General features: G+C 39.6%; 1 protein-coding gene across 1 annotated transcript in view; it reads left to right on the top strand.

The window, feature by feature from the left end:
- Window positions 1-13,739, top strand: part of TG (thyroglobulin) — a 156,433-nt gene extending 142,694 nt beyond the window's left edge. The window contains exons 47-49 of the mRNA XM_086466043.1: window positions 7,652-7,782; window positions 8,550-8,740; window positions 13,624-13,739. Coding sequence (XP_086322169.1) covers window positions 7,652-7,782; window positions 8,550-8,740; window positions 13,624-13,739 — 438 coding nt within the window. The remainder of the gene's footprint in view (window positions 1-7,651; window positions 7,783-8,549; window positions 8,741-13,623) is intronic.
- Window positions 13,740-20,273: the final 6,534 nt, after the last annotated feature.

The following is a 20,273-nucleotide window of genomic DNA, read 5'->3' as shown; positions in this document are numbered from 1 at the left end:
GAATGTGACTGCTCAGCATTGCCTAGGATTAGTGGGGAGGGCTGGAGTATAGTGGGGAGGCCTGGAGTATAGCTTTCGTTACAGTAAAGAAATATGTGATAGGAGAAGTATGTTTTGACAAGGATAATGTTATTAACTGTATGAAGATTTGAGTCGTTAACACTTCAAGAGGTTTTTGGGTGATTTTTGCATATGAAGTAGCACTGCTTGCCACGCCGGTATAGTTTCCAAGCCACCCTGTGGTGCCAAATGTGCTGTCTTAAAGGTGGTGGACAAAAATCAGTGCTGTGTTCACTGAGGAGGTGAGATCATCGGCTGCAGCAGGATGGCAAAGCATCCTTATTGTCATTGAACTGAGACTTAATGAGGTTCTATCTTATGGTCATTAACATTACCATAATAATTGCCACATAAGCTTTTGTTAACTGTTGTGCACCGGACAGATTCATCCAAGATTAATAAGCTGCTGTCTGCTTTGAGTCATTTTAGTTGGGGTTGTCTTTATCTCCTGGCTATGCACTCTTGTATATGTTGGTGTGAGTTGTTAAAAGACTGCTCCATGCCAATGCTCACATAGTTGGCTGGATTTCGGTGCCACTTTTTATGATTCTTGTAACTGAAAGCAAGGACTCCTGACTGGTAAAAAAAAAAAAAAAAAAAGTTTGTGCATAAACCCATTCAACTATGTGAAGCATTTTCGTTTTCTATGTATTACTGGGTGCTGTAGAGGCAGACAGGTGTCTCTGGGCTTCAGAGACACTCATCTAAACACAGAGGGCAAGTGAGACACTGGAGAGGTGGTAACAAGAACGACAAGATGCACATTGCCTCCCTAGCTGGGCAGGGACCACAATGGCCTTAGGTAGCCACATACAATTGGCTGCAACAACAGCTTATAATTTTTCTCTATAAAGTTGTACTCCTTCTCATCTCCTAAAAGTTGTTGCTTTGCTTTTCTTGTTGGTATTGCCTTTCATCCCTCTGGTCTTATCTATTGGGTTATGCCAGCTGTAGCTATGAAAACGCTCTCCCACTGATTCAACCGCATCATGCCATTCTCAAGTTTTTAGCATCTCTGCGTTGGTAGAGGCTTGAGGTCTAGATAATTTATTTTTTCTTCCCATGGAGTGGTTGTGGGGCCTTTATCATTCAGCAGATTTTTCGGATCTTGGAAATCAGCCATAAATATCCAAACACAATGTACCAAGCCCAGAAAAAGCAGAAATCAGCTTTAAGTAAATCAAAATTCAGCTAAAAGACTCAGGAAAGTACAAAGCAGTTTTTTGGAACTGCATATGCTGCACGGGAACAGGCTCTTCCAATGAAATCTAAAATATAAGCACAAAGTCCATATATCTGGAGAGACCTTCCTTGGTGCTCTGAGGGCTTTGGATGGACACATCACCCCTTTAAAGATACTCATCCATTCATTCAGCTCAGGAGTAGGCATACTGAACAAATGGATGAGTTTCTGTCCCCCAAAGATGCACTCAAGTATCAACATGCCTATTACTAGGTTTTTAATACAAGAATTCCCTGACAAATATCTGTAATCTGTGTTATTTAGGATTTCTGACAAGATGATAAAAAGTGCTTTCTTCCCACATTAAGATCTACCTTTTTTTTTTTTTTCAATTAATATGAGCTTTCAGGTTCTTGAATTTATTATCTGCTACTTCAGTTTTATTTTCTTCAATTGGCAAAGCTATAATGCAAAGTAGAGCATTGCGTGTATTGGGAGTAATCCAAGTGGAAAAGACACAGCAAACTCCAGGATACTTTTGCAAGTCACATGTATCTATAGGGCTTTTTTGGTACAAAGATGGATAAACTTGGCAGTTTAATCCCGTTAGGAGTTAAGCTTTTTCCATATGCCCTGATTTTCCTGAAAAGAAGAAAGAAAGAAGAATGTTCATCTGTTTTTCACATCCTTTCCCCCATTTGTTTGGCAGGACTTTGTAATGTGAGGAGACACAACGAGCCAAATGCATCCCTAGAACTACAGAGGTCACACCAGGCCTTACATTGTCTCATTAAATATCTATAAATATCCAGCTATCCTTTGATTATTTTTTTCTCCCTTCAATCACGTATCATTTCCTTTTCTAGGATGTATGGCATTATATATATATATTTAATTATATTTGTTTATCATCGAAATGAACATTTCAGTGCAGGCAAAGTGCAGTGTTGGTAGGCTGCTCCTCTCCCACATGACGTGGTGCCTATTAACAGCTTAGGATACTTGGTCCTTATTCTTCTGCTGGTATTAATATGAAGAGAATGTGCGAACAACCTCATCTAGTAATTCCAATGCTTTCTGAAAAATGGGGCCACAAGATCATGCAGGCAGTGGCGTTTTATATATAAATCATATCCTCTTCTTCGGGGCCATGGTTGTTACGAAATCCTGTCTCGACTCAGATGAGCAGGAGATTTAACACTAACTCTATGAGTCTGGGTTTCACCCATGCTACTCAATCCACTTGGCTTTTAAATGACCTGTTCTCACCAAAGCCAAGTGACAGTGGACAGGCATTTCTTTTTGTTTTCCTAGTTCCTAGTGACGGGCCTATCCTTGCCAATGGGATACTGAACAGGGTCCTGAATATGAGGCTAGGAACTCAAAACCTGATCCCATCTCTAACATGGACCCTTTCATAGAATTGTTAGAACGAGCAGTTATGCTTATAAATTTTACGTTTAAGGGATTAATGGTTTTCTTATCTCACAAGTCTGTTGCAGATTGCCAATACCTGCTAAGTTTAGTGACTAACATTAGTTTAAGTACACTATTTCTTCTACATTTTTTTAGACCATCATTGTAGCTGAAACAAAAGGAACAGATCTCTCTATTTCATCTGCTGAAGAGATTGGGTTGCTCTGGATGAACCAAAAGATTTGTGCAGGCGTTGAAGAAAGAAGGAGTTTCCCAGTAGACAATTCATGACTAATAATGCTACTGTCTCCAGTGTGAAGGGTCTGGGAACTTAAGCCTCTGAAGTTATCGGCTTAGGTTTTTGCTAGGCCTAGATTATTGGCTTCATATCACACAGGGTAATGGGAATTTTGGCCAACATATCTAGTTAAAGTTGGGGAAGACTTTGAAGATCATTTGGGGGTCAGGGTTTTTCAGGCTGAGGCTTGAGAAATATGGCTGTTAGACTACATTTGTTCCAAACTTATAATTAATTTTAAAAAGAAAACAACCAAAAAACCAGAATGTCAAAACAGTGTCCCTTGTGAAAAAGGGGGTGCTTATGTCATAAAATGGACAGTAGATTGATTATATAAAATTTTATAAAAAGGAGTATGAAGAAAATTGGCTAAAATTGTTTGTACACATGAAGATAGAATTAATTTTGGAGTGAAAGTATCAATTAAATTCCTCCCACATACTATTTAAGATGTGGTGTCAGGTCCTTCAGCAGGTTTAAATTTCTGTTTGTGTGATTCTCTTGACTAGCTGTCAGTAAAAAATTTTAAAGCATAAAAAGAAAACAAAACTCATGGCTACACATTAGTGTCTTGTTCTAGACCATATATATTAGAAAAGTACTCTGTTAACAGTTATCTGTGCTTTATGAGGACTAAAATATCTATCATTATTGGTCAATACAGCTAAAAAGACTGATATATAAATATCCCTTTCGTATATTCACTAGTGGCAAACTGATTCTTCTTCAACTTGCTTTTCCACCCTGAGTAATATACCGGTAACTTTGGCTGAACTCTAGCTAGAGCTTTGTTTATGTTGTGATTTTAAAATTTAAATGATTGGATAGCAGTGGAAAGTTTGGTATTTTGGTATTGTATAGATGTCATTTGAGTTTTGAGTTAATTTACATTGGCTTCTGTCTGTATGTGGAGTTTTAAAAAAGAACCAAATCCCGCATGAAGCCAACTAATAGAAGCTGTCACTCAAAAGGCTCTGAAATTAGTTGAAACTGTTACATTAGGAGAGTAAGGACTATTTTTAAATAAAAGAAAAAAAAAGAAAGTGAAGTGTTAGGCCATAGTCAGTCATTAATCATCAAAATGAGTTTCCAGTATGATTAGCCAAATCTAGAACAAGGACAAAGTTCGTTATGAGATATGTGTCCTAATTTACAACGTATCACAGTGTGAGGTCTCAGCAGCCCCAGCTGTAAGTCATGCATTCAGTCCTAATGTAGAATAGCATGGTGGTCTGCCGGATCATAATCTTCTGTTCTGACTGCCACAATTATGGATAGCCATTAATGACAATTCTGTCTTGCAAACAAAATTTTTGAGGATTTCTGGGTTGGTTTGTTTTATTTATTTTTTTTTTTACTGTCCCAAAAGCTTATGTTTAAGATAGAAATCTGCATTTATATCTATGCTGTGTTTGATTCGGACCAAGAATTTGAACAAAATCAGCCATAACCTGGGTATTTTTTTTTCTAAATTCTGACCTTCTCATCTTTTACTCTTCCCTGTTGAAGCTGTTCTTTGTATGTGAAAGTAGTCACACATCTATAGAGAAAGCAGTGGAGTATCTGATGGCTAAGAAATCTCTTTCTCTCTTTCTTGGAAACACTTAAATGGAAACTCCATCTCAGGCTTAAGGAAAATTTTCTCAGAACCAATACCTTCCCAATTAAATGGGTTGGCACCGTATAATGAAAATTCCCAGCAAGTGATATTCCAGGGTCTGCTGTTAAATTGTTAGCTATGAATAATGTCACAAAGTTGCTGATTTTAGTACCTGTTTTTCTGTCAACTGAGTAACTGAACTCCAGTAGTGCCTCCTTCTGAAGTGAAGTAATAATTCTCCAAGAGGAGCTCACTTTAGTGTGAACAAAATGGTAGGGTCTGGCTTCTGGCTTCCCCATGGCTCAAGTCCGTCATACTGTCACATAAGAGCTGTGAATCTGTTTCTAAAAATGTTGACATCTTAAAAAGAAAAGATATACACAGAACATCTGTAGTGATACCTTTGCGTGAAGTAGTAGTCCCGTGAAGTCATCAAAGACAAGATTTCATCCCTACATGTAACTTCATTCACCACTGACACTAAAAGACCAGATCTCTTTCTCGAAAAGGGATTTCTGTAGGGGAAGTTAGTTGCTATTAGTTATCTTCCTTACAAACACTTTAAAAATCCCTCTTGCCATTGTCTCTGCAGTCCTTCCTTTTACCAACTGTCCTCTGAAATCTACCCATTGCTAGACTGCATTTAGGATCCCCATTTAGAGTTGATGCTGTTGAGTCATCTATATGGCACCCTGGGGCATCAGGAGTGCAGTTTGAAGCAGCTCAGTAAATAAAAACCTCCCTGTAGAGACAGCGGTGTACAACAGCAAACCTATACATGCTTATCTGTCACTCTTCTCTTTCTCTCACTCCATTTTTTCTTCCAGTGTCACTACCTGGTGCTACCTTGAGTATGCCCAGAGCTCTACAAGACTCCAGAATTCTTATTTGGGTATCTCTGGCCACTTCGCACTCCCCTCTGGCAGTAATGGGTGATGATCAGAGTTTGAGGGAGGAGACAGAAAAGTTCCCCTGTTATTTTCCATTTAGCTGCCATCTAGATGTTTCACAGTTCTCTTTACTGCTGTTCTGTGCACATATATATGTGCCTCTTTCCCCTCTTAACCTTATGTTTTCTTTCTCATCCTCTTACTATTGATACTCACTGGCCATGGTGTAGTACTATCAACCAGAAATATTGAAAGCAGCCCATGAAATTGTAGAATTTTGTACTATTTTATGTCTCTGTATCAAACCCATTACAGTTGTACAAATATTTTCAATCCTAAGGAGATCTCTGTTTAGGAGTTTGCTGAATTTTAGTCTGGGCTGTGACCTTGACAGATTTCACATATAGAAACGTGAGGACTGAGAACACAGCCTTGTTTTGGGGGAAACCCTCAGTCCCAGCTCACTCGTTTTAGGTTTAGAGCTAAGTTCGCCTCTGTCATGACTTCCCTAAATGGGTAGATTTGTCCCTTCATTGCATCTTAACTAATTTGATGTCCTCTATTGCATTCAAAAGTGACTCTATTAAAAATAAAATAGCTCCTTTAAATATATCATACCTTTGCTGTGATACTGACACTAAACATTGCTGTAATATAGTGGGCCAAGCAAATTATTTTTAGAGCAAAATTATTAAACTATGATCTTGCTTAATCCTTCTATAAACATTTGGGGAAGAAAAATATGCTTTAATCTTGTTTCAGTTCTACATTTTTTTGGTGAATAATCTGTGAATAATTCACTTTCCAGATGCAAAGTATTACTGAGGTATTATGATAAGACTAAGGAAAATACAACCAAAGATGTATTTCATTTAGAGGGTTGTGTGTTTGTTTTTCAAAATAGAGGCTTTGGTGCCACCACTCATAAAATGTAAAAGAGTCGTCTTGCTTTCAGTCCACCTGCCCATAAAGGTTTGAACTACATGCCCTGTTCTATTAGAGGCAGTATCAGGGCCATATCAATGCTGCTGCGGTTCATGTCCAAAGATAAAATAGTTTCAGTTGTGCCACCTTTTGACAACAACCTCTGCGGCACTGCAGATGAAATCTTGCTGAGTGGATCTGGGATTTGTTTATTCCTGCCTTACAGACATCTGTTCCTTCTCCCAGGTCCCCTGATGCTGTCTGCCTTCATGCAGCATTTAACCAAGTCAATAAGACCTTTGTCTAAATGTGGGATACAGAAAATGCAATTGGATCATACCAGAAATGTCTCCTTCTGAGCTGTGGTTCAAAGCTATCTATTGAGCATAGTTTAGTTAAAATTTTATTAGTAGAAGCTGGCCACAGTTTTTCTGGAGGACTTGAAGAAGTTGAGCTGTGTAACCTTTGCTACTAGGTCCTACAAGTGTTCTTGTCTTGCCTGGCCAGTCTCTGATTTGTTGAAATATTCCTTATTATATGTGTTAATTATTACATGGAACTAAAAAATTGTTCTTTCTTAAAAATGATCTAGGTGATTATCTCAAGTTGTTTTGACTTGACTGCCATATAAAACTCGGGGAGAACAGACTGTATGAACCAAAACCACCCAGCCAGCAGAAAAATTAAATTTGAACTATGTCTAAGAGAAATCTTCATAAACATCTCCTATTACATCTTTCCTTATCCAAAGATTTGGGGCAGAACCCTGGCCCCATGAAGTCAATGGAAAAACTCCAATTGCTGTTAAGAAGGGCCAGGATTTTATTCCAAGTCTGTGAAATAAACCATAATTAACCTTCCACCATGGCTGCCAGATTCCAGTCACCACTTGCTTCCACTTTCTGAATTTAGTTTTAGTGAAAATCTGTACAAAACTTAAAAGGCATTTAAGGAATAGCCAAGTGGATTTCTCCCTCTATCACTTCCTCTTATATGCCCAGTAAATTTAGAAAATGTGCCCTGCTGTCTTCCACAATTTCCTCTTGTAACCAACGTTAAAGACCCTGCTTTAACTTAATGTCAAATTCTCCTGGTTATTGCTCGCTCTTCTTTTACGTTCTGATTTGAAGAAGCCCCACAGCTCACCACACTGTAATTAATGGTCATTAATCCTTTAAAATTTTGCTTTATTCTCTGAATTAAATCATCTCCCTTTCTCCCCCAAATAAATAAATGATGGTTTTAATAATCTTTATATAATATTTTTTAGTTCAGGTCAGGAGCTCTTGCTGGATGTTCAGTATGCATTTGGACTGCCATTCTACCCGCAGTATGGAGAACAATTTACTCTGGAAGAAAAGAACCTTTCCTTGCAAATTATGCAGTATATCTCCAATTTTGTAAACTCTGGGTAAGTCTGTGACATTTAAGAATTTCTATGATTAGGGAGGGGGTGAGGAGTAGAGAGAATGTAGTCCAGATCCTGCCCTCACTAAAGTATCCTCCATTTCCTCTAGCAATTGGTGATCCTACAGAAGGGGCTTTGGTCAACACTGTTGGAAAGTCATGGCCAAGTTGTCAAGCAGATGGCCAAATAGGAAGTATGACACTTAGGTAGAAGTAATAGGAATTTTATCTCCATGGAGCAGCTGCAAATTCTACTTAAATATATGGGGGCTACAAAGGCCTTGATGTTATTTCCAGAGCTTAGTTCTAGGACCCCAATTCTGAATTCTCTTGGCTAAGAGTTCCCGTATTCCCAGAAGAAAGGGGAAGCACATGAAGACATGGTGTACCCTTTACCAACTGCTGAGTAACCCTCAGCTTTACTATGCTGTGGCCATGTCCAAGAATGAAGAGTATCTCTGGAAAGCTAATGACTTACTGCGGCTTTACATGGTTTTTAGAGTACCTTGGGTTGCTTTGGGACCGAGGGCTGTTGAGGGTGTTCATACGCCTGTGTCTATACAGGTTCTGTGTACCTGTTCCTTGGGAAGTGAACCAGACTAGTAAGTTACTGTCAGGTGAGACACCATGAATGATTCACCAGTCTGGACTGAATTTGAACCCTCCTGGTCAGAGAGACTGGATACACATTTCCTTGACCTAGACGATCTCCTTCTGCATTTTGCTGTTCATGTAATTGTTTTTTAATGTTAATTTCTCCCATTCCCTTAGAAATCCAAACTACCCTCATAGTTTCTCGAGAAGAATGTCAGGGGTGATGCCTCCCTGGCCTATGTATCTGCCAAATGATGATGGCGATAACTACAAGGAGTTCACTGTTTCCTTGCCGACTCTTAAAGGATTGAAAAAAGCAGACTGTTCCTTTTGGTCTGACTATATCAGAAGGTTGAAGGCATCCACAGGTGAGCAGTGTTTCCTGTCATTAAATAAAACCTAAATTCTCTGCTTAATATTTTCCTCTTACTGTTGTCCTCTTATGTCAATGTGGAAAAATACTTTTCATAATTAAACATCTTGTGTTGTCAAGGGTATATAGTTAAGACTCTGCTGAGACTGAAAGGATGCAACGCTAAATGAATTTATTTTATAGCAGAGAGTGTGTAATGAAGTTTCATTGTCCTGGAGTTAGAGCTAGAGAAATCTTCCAGCGGTGATGATAGAAGATACGATGAAGCTGTATCTTCTAATAGTTTGCTCTCTATTTGCAGTCATAATATAGACCTTGATGAAACTTGAAGAATAGGTATACGTTTTGTCTGCTGGAAGCACCTAACAGGAGAATGTTGAGATTCATATGACTTAGGAGGAGCATAACAACTTCTGTCCCCTGTAAAGTTGTAACTGAGGCTTTAGATGTATCTCACTATGGATCCTTCATGCTTGGACTTCACACTAGATAAGTTTCTTTGGGTTTTTTTAATAGCTGTGCTGTTTACGTGCCTGTATTTCTCCTTTGTCTCCATGAATTTCTACGCAGCTGTGAGAAAGAAATTGCAATTTCTTCTTACTGCTTAGGACAGTAAGACCAACTCTGATTGCTCAGTCTGCTGCTCTATCCTGAACACTCCATTTATTCTGGTAAATAAACTCCCTTTCATATCTGTGTATCTTGTAAATAAATTTGGATAACCTCAAGAAAAGCAAACAAAACCATCCCTTTTTGGCAGGCGGAGATGTTTTGAATTGTTCTTGGAGACCCACAAGCTTACCATTTTTTTTATGTCCAAAGAACTCATCTTCACAGTGAACACAGTCCAGGCCCTTTCTGCATTGGAAGGCAGTTGCACTTCTGGGAACAAAATGTACTCTTCAAGACACCAAGCTACCCAGGCTATCTATGTCTGACAGACTACCTCAAATGGACTGGGGTTGATGCTTGAGTGACACAAAACTATAATGTCTCAGAACCATCAAGTTGGTGGATCTGATGCAAACACAAAGCAGCAGTGCTCTTGTTCAAGAAACAGCCTGAATCTTTACTCATGGTCTTTCTTCAAAAGTGGACTCAAGATTTTGCTGTAGGCCTTTTCATCAGTTAACTGATATCCCTTGATGTCTTTCAAACTCAGAGGGGATGTTTTCATCTCCCCGGTGGCTTTCTGCTGGTCGAGATATTTCTAGTTTGCCAAGTTTGATTCTGATGTTTAAACAGTCCCGGATGGAGCTTCTAGATCTTTTGGGGCTTCAACTCACAGTGTAATGGCTGTGTGATGCCAGACTGAGTTGAAGTCACAGCTCTGTTGACCGAGCACCACGGACAGAGGCTATTCCCAGCACTTAAAGAATATCACCCTGAAAGGTGGGAAAATATCTACCAGGGCAGATTGCTTTTGAGATGGAGAAGGTTTGAAACCATCCAAACTAGCGTAAGAGCACAACAATATTCATATATGAGTCAGTCTAATCGTTTGCCTAGCTCAATATCCTGCCCTCATCACTGGCCAAAACCAAACACTTCAATGTTAAACATAAAAATTGAGAGAGGGAGAGAAAAACATACTGAAAGAGTTTACAAAAATTAGTCAAATTTTTGAAAACAAGCCACACAGTGTGAGATTTATGGAGTATAAATTGTCAAGGAGAAGGTTTAAAAAGTACATGTCAACATGTTATTCTCCGAGCAGAAGTGAGTAGATCCTGCCTGATTTTCAAGCCAGTGTTTGCTTGGCCTCAGCACCATGGTAATGCAACACAGTTGACTTCTACTAAATTCAATCTCATAGCAATGTTGGCTTGTCACCTTGCTTTGATAGTCATCTTTAATCTTCTCTCACCCTGGAATGCTGAAGCTTCTCATATGACTTCTACTTAAATAGGCATCACATCAAACCCATTTCTGCTCCAGACCTCAGCCTGGTAACTGTGCTGTGGGTCTCTTGATGACAATCTGAGCCCATCTTCTTGTGAAAAAAGATTCATAATGTTCATCAGTTCAGCTAGAAGGACTGTATGAACTTCAGATGCTGATGGCTGAACACCCTCAATTTCTTTTTGAGAGGAGGTTGTGCTGAAATTCATGCCAAAGCAGTACAAGTTCATCCCTTGCATTGCTCCCAAAAATTACATTCTGCGGGAGTGGGCAAGTGAGACTGTAGAACATGTTCAGTCAAGAGAACTAATATTTTTTTTAATTTATTTTTTTTCAAGTCCCTAATCATCATATTGCTGCTTGGTTGGTGTGCCTCCTTGACCTAGAGGTAGCTTGTTGTGCCTCCCTTCAGAGCTGAAGCACTGCACCTCTGTTGTTACCTGACTGGTCCAGACTCTGTTCCTGGAGTGCTGCCAGGCTGTTGGTGGGATCCTGGTGTGATGTTGGATGATAGATTTGAGAGAGCAATGCTGCAAACCGTTTTTGGATAGTGTACCTTGCACTCCATCCTGAGGGGAACTCTTAGTCAGCTACTGTGAGATCCAATCTAACACATACTTAGTGGAAAAAAGAGCAGTTTCATGCCTTTCAATAATTATAAATCTTCATGACTGTGTTTTTGGATTGTGTGTTCATTCTGACTGCTGAGTCTCAGTTGTTGTAGGTTGCAATTTGTGGCCTCCTGCCAAGTAGATGGAGTTTACAAATATAGCAGCAAGAGGCATTGCTGATGAAACAATACAGCTTTCACGTCCCAGTGCAAAGCTGTAGGGGGTCTGTTCTGATGCATTCTCAACCAAATGTGATGAATCTTGTTTCGTCTGTCTCACCTCTTCCTTCAAATCAATATCTTTCCAGCTTCATATATCATCTGTGATCTATAAGCAAAAAAAACCCAAACAAACAAACAAACAAAACCACAACAAAGCAACACCATATTTCAGTAAAACAAAGAAGAACTGGACAAACCAGTAATCATAAAATCTAACTGCACCTGTCTTTTCAAAATTCATTCTTGATCCTTTGTTTACTGCCATTTGAAATGTCTTGACTTAGAAACGTCAAATTAGGGATAACTAAAGGCTCAGAGCTCAATATCTTAGACCTAGGTCTCAGTCCAACAGAAAACTGAGGTACTCCTAAACTCATAAATTGCAGTTTCTGGAATAAAGCCCCTCATATTTAGAATCTCTTGTATAGCTGAATTTACATGTCTTTTAGATTATTCACTGCTGGATCTAAAAGCTGTTGTGTATATATGCAGTTTAACTGTTACCTGTAGTTTTCTTTCCATTTAGTAAAAATATAGTCCAAGTTAAAGTAGGTGTTTCATTTTGTGATCAGACTGCAATATTTCATGACAGAATGTATCACTTGTTCCTGGCATATAATTGAAATGTATGTTGTCGTGATTGAAGATAAATTAATAGAAGTCATGTCATAAATGCAATGATTCTTCACAGTATTTACTGGCAGTGCCTTTACAAATTAAGGAGGAAAGTTTGAAACTGTTTCATTGCAGATGATCTATAAATCTGTTGAAATTTTGTTTGAAACCAGTTTGTAAAGTTGGCATTTTGGGGGGCAGGTTACCTGGGGAATTATGAAAGTGACGGTGCTGGAAAAGGTTTGGATTTAGTAAATGAGGTTCCCATGGTTGCATTTCAAAGACATGCTTTGTATTCTGAATCATGATGGTTTCCATGGGAAACATCAAAACGAGAAACAAGAAGAGTAGCCATTGTGGAAAAAAGCTGTGGATGGCTTTTTCCAGGGAATGTGTTAACAACTTGAAATTCAGTTAAAAACAGGAGCTCCAGAATGTTTATGCATATTCAGACACTATGTCTGAATGCTAAAATTCCCCTTGCATCGTGTGGTGGACTGCACTGCTTAACAGTGAGTCCCTTTATAAGGGGCTTCTCACTGCATCTCAAACAGGTAGGCTTGGATCCAGTCTGCATCTCTTACTCTTCTAACTGGTATCTAAACAGAACCAGTCCTCCTAAAATAGGCGCCTCCGTAAGCAGTGTTGCAACCGGGGAGAAGGAAATACCTTTAGTGTCCCCAGAGTGAAATCTTCTCTGCCTAACTCATGTGCCTAAATTTAAACATTTAGGCATACTTTATGTGCCCAAGTTAGCCAGACTGAACCTCACCTGTAGAAAACTCAATGGCTAGCACAGCTGAAGCCTTCTCCATTAGCTCTGAGACGCCATGTGTAGCCACACAAGAGTCCACATAAAGCAGCAGTGTTCATAGTTCAGACTTGAATCAAGACCGAATCAGGAATGTTGTGGTTAGCATTCATTTTTCACCCATTCTATTCACACCTTCTTTTTGGAAATCTCCACTAGAACAGATTCCTTTAGTATGAGGGACATCTGTGCAGCAATGAGAGCACTCTGGCTGGGATACATTAAATAAACACCATCAATACACTTTCTTGGCACGGTTTGGGGTTGTTGAGGCAACTGCACTACTGAAAGAGGGTGGAAGACTAAAATCACAGAAGGTGAAGAATAAGGAAGAAGAGATCTGTTGGAGGTGGATGCTAGGGGCTTTGTGTATTCCAGACAGACAAAAAAATTAATGTTCCCCACACTTCCTGCCTGGCAGGTAAGTATCAGGAGGTAATACAAAAAAGAGAACGAGTCTTGCACAAGCGGAGTGCAAACTATGACGCATTCCAGTGGCAGTTATTTAAAGCACGCTGGAAGCATGATAATTACCATTAGGTGATCTGCTGTTACCCTGAAGCACTTTGCAAATGGACTGCAAACTGAGAAAAATAGCTTTCTGAACATCTGTAGCTGCATAAAAGTGCTCTTAAGTGTCATTGACAAAGTGTGTGCCTTCTAGCTTGCTGCGTCAGGTATGACATTTATTTTAATCTTAATTATATTGTCTTTTCAGGAAGTGCAGGTAATGGAGAGCCATCTGCAGAAAACAGCCCTAGTGAAGCTCCCAGTGAAGGACTTCCCTCCCAGGAGAGCCAGCCGCTGGGAGACAAGGTGGCTTACAGCAGATAGAAAATCACAGTGCTATTGGATGGGTTTGTCACACAACTGTACATCCATGCAACTGTGTCACGCCAGATGAACAAGTTGCTTCCTTTAGCTAACTTTCTGAACAAGTAAAGTAGACCTTTCAAGAAAGTAGTTTTTCAAGAAAATCGTTGAATATGGCACAAAATAAGCTCTACAGCTATTATTTTAGGTCAAAAGAAACTGTAATTTGAAAAGTGAAATATCAATAAAAACTGTAAAAACAGAACAAAGGTACTTGGACTTTATTTCTTGCAACTGTCCAAATGCCAACATTTTGTAGTAGCACCAGCCAGAAAAGGATGTACATTGAAACTCTGAAGGTGGTTTGGATTAGGTTGTTAGTTCATTGCTGGAATCATTTGGCAACAGATAATCCTCAGCTGACAGTACATCACGCACATGTTCATGGTACTTGAGAACAAAAAGTGAAATCAAGGTTACCCTGAAACTAAGAGTAAAATTTCCATTGATTTCAGTAGGACCCAAATTTCTTGTGCAGTGTTGAAATGACTTAATAAAACAACTCATAAGGTTTTATTTGCTGCTTGGGACCTTTGCCAGTGCACGAGGAGTTACCGCTGTCAGCCGTGTATCAAGGCTTCCAAAGATTTTACCTAGCTAGAATAAAAACTGTGTGACACTCATAGTTCTTATACTTACGTCCTGTTCAATAAACAATAAAAAGAACAGAAGAATGAAGAAGCTTGTTAACTGATTAAATATAAAAAAAGTAAAGATGGAGAAATCAAACTGTGTTTTCAATCATTATCACTAGTAATGAAAAAAAGACAAGATTTAAGAACTTTTTTAAAAAGCCCGGATCTTCATCCTATAGCTCAACAGGGGATGCTTTCTTTTCAGTAACTATAGATGCAGCAGTTGTCATTCCTTGGCCAAGACTGTGTTTACTTTTTCCTCTTTTGAGACTGCTCCTGGAAATTGATGTCTAATAGATTCTATTTAAAACTTAATGCACCCTGCCAAAACTTCTTGTTTTAATAACAGGTATGATTTTACATGTGTCCACATATGCAGGCAGTCGTGTGCATATCTCCAGCCCTGGGAAGACCCAAAGCTGAGTGTTTCATATTCATTTAACAGTGAGCTGGGTTAAAGAAACGTGGGTTTCTCTAGTTTTGTCACCTAATTTCCACAATGGCAACATCCTGGTCCTCCTTAGCTTGATCCTGATAGTCCTGTGAAGCTTTATTGGTTTTTATATATATATATGTGTGTGTGTGTGTGTACATTTTCAGAAAATGTGAGAAGTTCTTCTTCATCCATTAAACAAAAACATTATAACAGATCTAAAAGTATTTTAAGTCGCTTTGCTCTCTAAACTGGTCCTCCTATCTTTCAGTCCTGACACTGAAACATCTCCTCCCAGATAATGTTTTTTCTTTCTGCACTGTACTCATCCAAAAAATCACATTCTCCAGAACACCAGCCAAATCCCTGTGAAATACTGACGTTGTTAAATGGGCTATTGTTTGTGGTGAACAGGCTTGGTATAGCCATATGCCAGGCTGCATTGTTACACTAAGTCAAATCATCACTTTGGGGAAAAATGGGCCGTGAGACTAATAGTTTTGATGAATCAACCCAATATCCCATAGCTCCTATTAAAAAGACATTAAAAGGCTATTGTATAAACACTGGAATGCTAAATATAATACCTAAATCGTTTAAATTCTAGTAAACTGTAAACACATGCTTTTAATTATTATTTTATATAGATTAATATCTACAAATAGAAACACAAATGAAGAATTCTTTTCCCTGCTGTGTATACCAACTTTGCTAGTGTCATTCCAAACAGGCCAGCTTCCCAAAAAGTAATAATCTCAACTGGCTTCTAAACCATCAAATCCTAAGAAAAAAACAAACCACCTACAATAAATTGAATAACTCCAATAGGAAATGTTCGTCTTATCAGAGTTCCTTTCATAATCCTGTGAGCGTACTCTCTTCTGCATCACTATATCATAAAGCACAAACTATAACATACAAAATTAAATATCTTTGAGAACTAATTACTGTACACAGCAACCCCAGTATTATTCTGCTGCTTGTGGAACTGATAAACAGAAGGCAGATTTAAAAGGCTTTGGTATTGACTCACGTTAGTGAAAGCCAGATATATAATCTTTCCCCACTGTTCAGCTCCACCTTAAACTCAGATATGCCTCTGGAATTTGAGAAAAGGCTTTAATTTTGAGCTAGGAACTCAGCAGCTTAGCCTTGTAGACTCCTAATTATGGTCTTGGCCATTTGGTAGGCTTGGTAGGTAGGTATGACCGGGCTTTTCAGTCACGCCTCCTGAGGTATTCAGTTTGCCTGTCAGTTTGCTAAAAGAGCCTTTTTAAGTATGGAATTTTTATAAGACGTCTTTAATTCACTAGTGACTGACTGCCTCAAACCCACCCTGTTGCACTAGATGCAGGTCTTTAGACCGTTCTGTCTCTCTCTGGGTTTCCTAGAAGCCCTCAGTCTCTTTTCTATAGCCCACTACTTGTTTTCTCTGAAACAGCAATAGTCTTTCCCAGTTCTCTGCACCCTCTTCTTCCCTTATGATAGTCCTGTTCATTCTCCATTCTCTTTTAACTGGCTTCTGCCAAGGTGCATTTTGATGCAGACAATTGCAGTCTCATGATTCGATGTGTTCATCTAATCCCATGTTTTCACCCATCTTCCATCCTGGGTCCTTAAGCTCAAACATCTTTGAAATCGGAAGTGACTTTTGCAGTAGCACAAGTGATCCAGTCTTTGTAAATCTGGTCACCTTCCCAACTTTACTACTCTTCCTTATGGGGGACCACACCGTTAGAAATAGCCCAGTCAAATCCAATAAGGAGATTTAATTAGAAAAGCCTACGTGTGGGCTGACTGACAGAGAGGTCAGGAGACTTTAGCCTTAGTGATACTGAGAGGCCAAGTCTGCTCCCACATATAATTCTTAGTAAGACAAATACATTCTCAGACTATTTAGGTCATTGTGCTTTAAGCTGAAATACCAAAGACTTCAGTGATCTGGTAGTGAAACAATGCACAGAAGCATGCTGACAAGAGCCATGCTTTCCTCCCTCCTACTGGAAACAGCTCTAATTTATTAAAAGCGAAGCATCCTTTGAAACTTCCTTATGAACACACACACAGACAAACCAAGCTAATGCCAAATACGTTATTTAATCTGAACTTTTTGAAAGACAAGCCATCAGAACCTTTCGGTATATGGAGCTGGATTATGTTGCATTTAAGACTTGAATATCTAACCAGCAGCTTTTTGGTGATTCTTTTGCACAGGAGATATTAGGACACATTAAAAAAAAATGTAGAGTATCAGAAAGATGTTGCCATGCAGAGTTGGAAAGAAAACAATTACTAAATGGCAATGCTGGAACGTTAATTGTTTTCATAAGTACTTGACACATACAGATGGAACATCACGGTTGTTTTCCTGCTGTTGCAGGAATCACATCATATAATTCTCTTGGCTGAATTTAACGTCTCAGTCTTTCACCATAGCAGCATCACAGCCAATGCTCTGTATTATACAAAAGGCTCATATTCTCTCTAAGTTGTTCCAGCTATAGTATATACCGGTGGCTTATACAGTAGTAATTATAGATTTACGGGCCGTTGCTCCTCCCTGTATGAAGCTGAAAAAATAAACATGATCACAAAGCCAAAGATCCTCCACATGGTTCTCGTTTGGTCTTTGAAACATAGACGCCCGCCTAGCAGGGATTTTATATAAGTTTCAGGTGGTGAGAGAATTTGGTTAATAGGAAGTGTGATAGTCAGTGCTTTCAACTTTTTCTATTTCCATGACGTTGATCTGGCCTAAAGCTGAGAGGTCACTAGTTCCTGCCCCTGCAGATGTGAAACCTCTAGTGTGGCCTTTGGTCATGATGATGTTAGCTCCCTCTCCTTGTTTTCCAGCTTCCCAAGAAAGACCCTTTGATTCCAGCAGTGACTAAACCCCAGCGAACTTCAGCTGAGAGCTTGTGTGTCATCAAGGAGAATTAAGACAGTTCTGCATCAGGATTCCTGCCAAATTTGCTCACTCTTTAGGAGGCTGGCTGTATGATTGGGTGTGGAAAATGCCACGTTTCACAGCACAGATTTTGAGTCATTACAAAAGCTGTGGTTTTGTTGTTTTAAGAAGACCTGTTTTTCCTTACTGTTGTTATTCCTCGTGTATTCTGCTGTCATGCTATGAGAGGCAATGTCTCAGTAGTTTATCTTGGCAGCTTCCTACAAAATCACTCTATAGAGAGGCTAGTGAGCAAAAGTCAATGAAAGTGATAGTATCTTGTAAGTCACTGTATAAAAGTCAGATGGGAATGGATATTTTTAAACATTACAGCTGTTTTTTCAGAGCTGACTAAGGAATTCTGTAAGTCAGATCCCACTAACCTGTAGGGAATTCAGATGCCTGGTTCCCATTATAGCTTTGGAAACCCCACCCAACATCTGTGCAATGGTCAGTGCTCATTTAGGAGTCTTGGTCCTTTCATGATGAGTGGATGTCCACGTTGAAAAGCACCATTGCAATTGGCAGCAGTTTGTTGACTTGTGAAGGGAGAATTTAGCTTTTTGCTTAGCTTTCCTGGTGAAGACTGAGTTTTTTAGCAAGACAGACCTGGCCAGTTTTCACGGGCAGCTAGCACTTTTCATGACCATTATTAACATGCATGTACTGTCTCGCGCAGAGAAGTAATGCATACCTGTATGGGGAGCCATGCATCCCTGTTTTGCAACCACAATATAACAGAAGTCAGTGAAGCCACAATCACTTTACAGCAGCATTTTATACGTACCACTGAAAGTAGTGATCTGGTCTGCATGTGTCAGGCAGTTTAAGCCCAAGCTGAAGAGCAAAGAGGCTTGCTGTTTCTTCTCAGTTCAGCTCCCACAGATCGACACGTGATGCGCAGAGGGTGTGTGAAGCAGAGTTGCCTTTCCGCAGCAAAGCAATTGGAGTCCTGGGCTGAAAGGCTGAAAATCAAACCTGGTCAAAAATTCAGACCAAAGGGAAAAAAAAAAATGGTTTTGTAAGGAACTTTAAGATTGTTATCACCCTGCAGGAGTCAGATGATCTGGGTTGTTTGGGGTTTTTTTGGAGAAGAGAAGAAAAATAAAACCGATTAAAAACCAACATCAGGAAGGCTATGGTTTTGATTTTAAGCCTCTCATAAAAAAAAAAAAAACATTATGCAATCATACAATCATAATTGCTCAAATACATCAATTTTAAATAATAGAAAGATGAATTTTCAGTGAAAAGTAATTTATTTGAAAGATTTTGGCTAAGTACTTTAAGAACAGGATATTTAAGTAAGGCGGGGATTTATTCTGGCTCTGAGGAGCTTGCTCAGTACTTGTATCATAAAATACAGTGAACACAAGTTTGAATTAATGGCTGGTCTTTGGAGTGGCAAGTCAAATATGAATGGCTGGATGCTGACTAACTTACTGTGTAACTATCAAAACTGGCACAGCTCAAGCATGAAAGACTGGGAGGCCCTGCCTCAAACAGGCTTTTAGCTTGCATCTAGCGCAGCCCTTTATGACATATGGCTACGATGGCAATTTTTCCCAAGGTCAAACACTGAGCTTAAGAAACCTCAAATGAAGCAGAATGGATTCTGCTATCATAAGAACATCTCAGAGATCATCAGAATCAGAGAATGATTTGGGTTGGAAGGCACCTTAAAGATCATCTAGTTCCAACACCTCTGCCATCCCACTAGACTGAGTTGCTCAAAGCCCCATCCAGCCTGGCCTTGAACACTTCCGACAGTGAGGCAACTGCAGCTTCTCTGGGCAACCTGTTCTAGTGTCTCACCACCCTCATGGTAAATATTTTCTTCCTTATATCTAAACTAAATCTCCGCTCTTTCAATTTGTAACCATGACCTCCCATTCTATCACTACCCTCCCTGATAAAGAGTCCCTCCCCATCTTTCCTATAGGACCTCTTTAAGCACTGGAAGGCCGCTATAAGGTCTCCCTGGGGTCTTCTCTTCTCCAGGCTGAACAACCCCAACTCTCTCAGCCTGTCCTTATAGGGGAGATGCTTCAGCCCCCTGATCATCTTCGTGGCCCTCTTCTGGACCTGTTCAAGCAGGTACATGTCTTTCATACACTGGGGGCCCCAGGGCTGAGCACAGTACTCCAGGGGGGGTCTCGTGAGAGTGAAGTAGAGGGGCAGAATCACCTCCCTCGATTGCTGGCCACACTTCTTTTGATGCAGCCCAGGATGCGACTGGCTTTCTGGGATGTGAAGTGTAATGTAGTGATGTGATTGGTAGGTAAAGATACCACTCTGCAGCATGATGATGCAATGAAACCTGCATGCAGGTATTGCTGTATTTGGCAGTGCAGAGCAGAGGTGCAGAGGACCACAAACAGCCAGGTGGAGATGAGAGATGCTATTGGAGTAGGAAGGTTGGAAGCTCACCAGTCAGAGTGATGTAATCTCAGATCTGCAGTTTGTGATGGGGATTTGAA

The sequence above is a fragment of the Leptosomus discolor genome, chromosome 5, assembly GCF_034619465.1.
Source record: "Leptosomus discolor isolate bLepDis1 chromosome 5, bLepDis1.hap2, whole genome shotgun sequence".
Classification (NCBI taxonomy): domain Eukaryota; kingdom Metazoa; phylum Chordata; class Aves; order Leptosomiformes; family Leptosomidae; genus Leptosomus; species Leptosomus discolor.
This window is presented reverse-complemented; position numbering and strand designations above follow the sequence as displayed.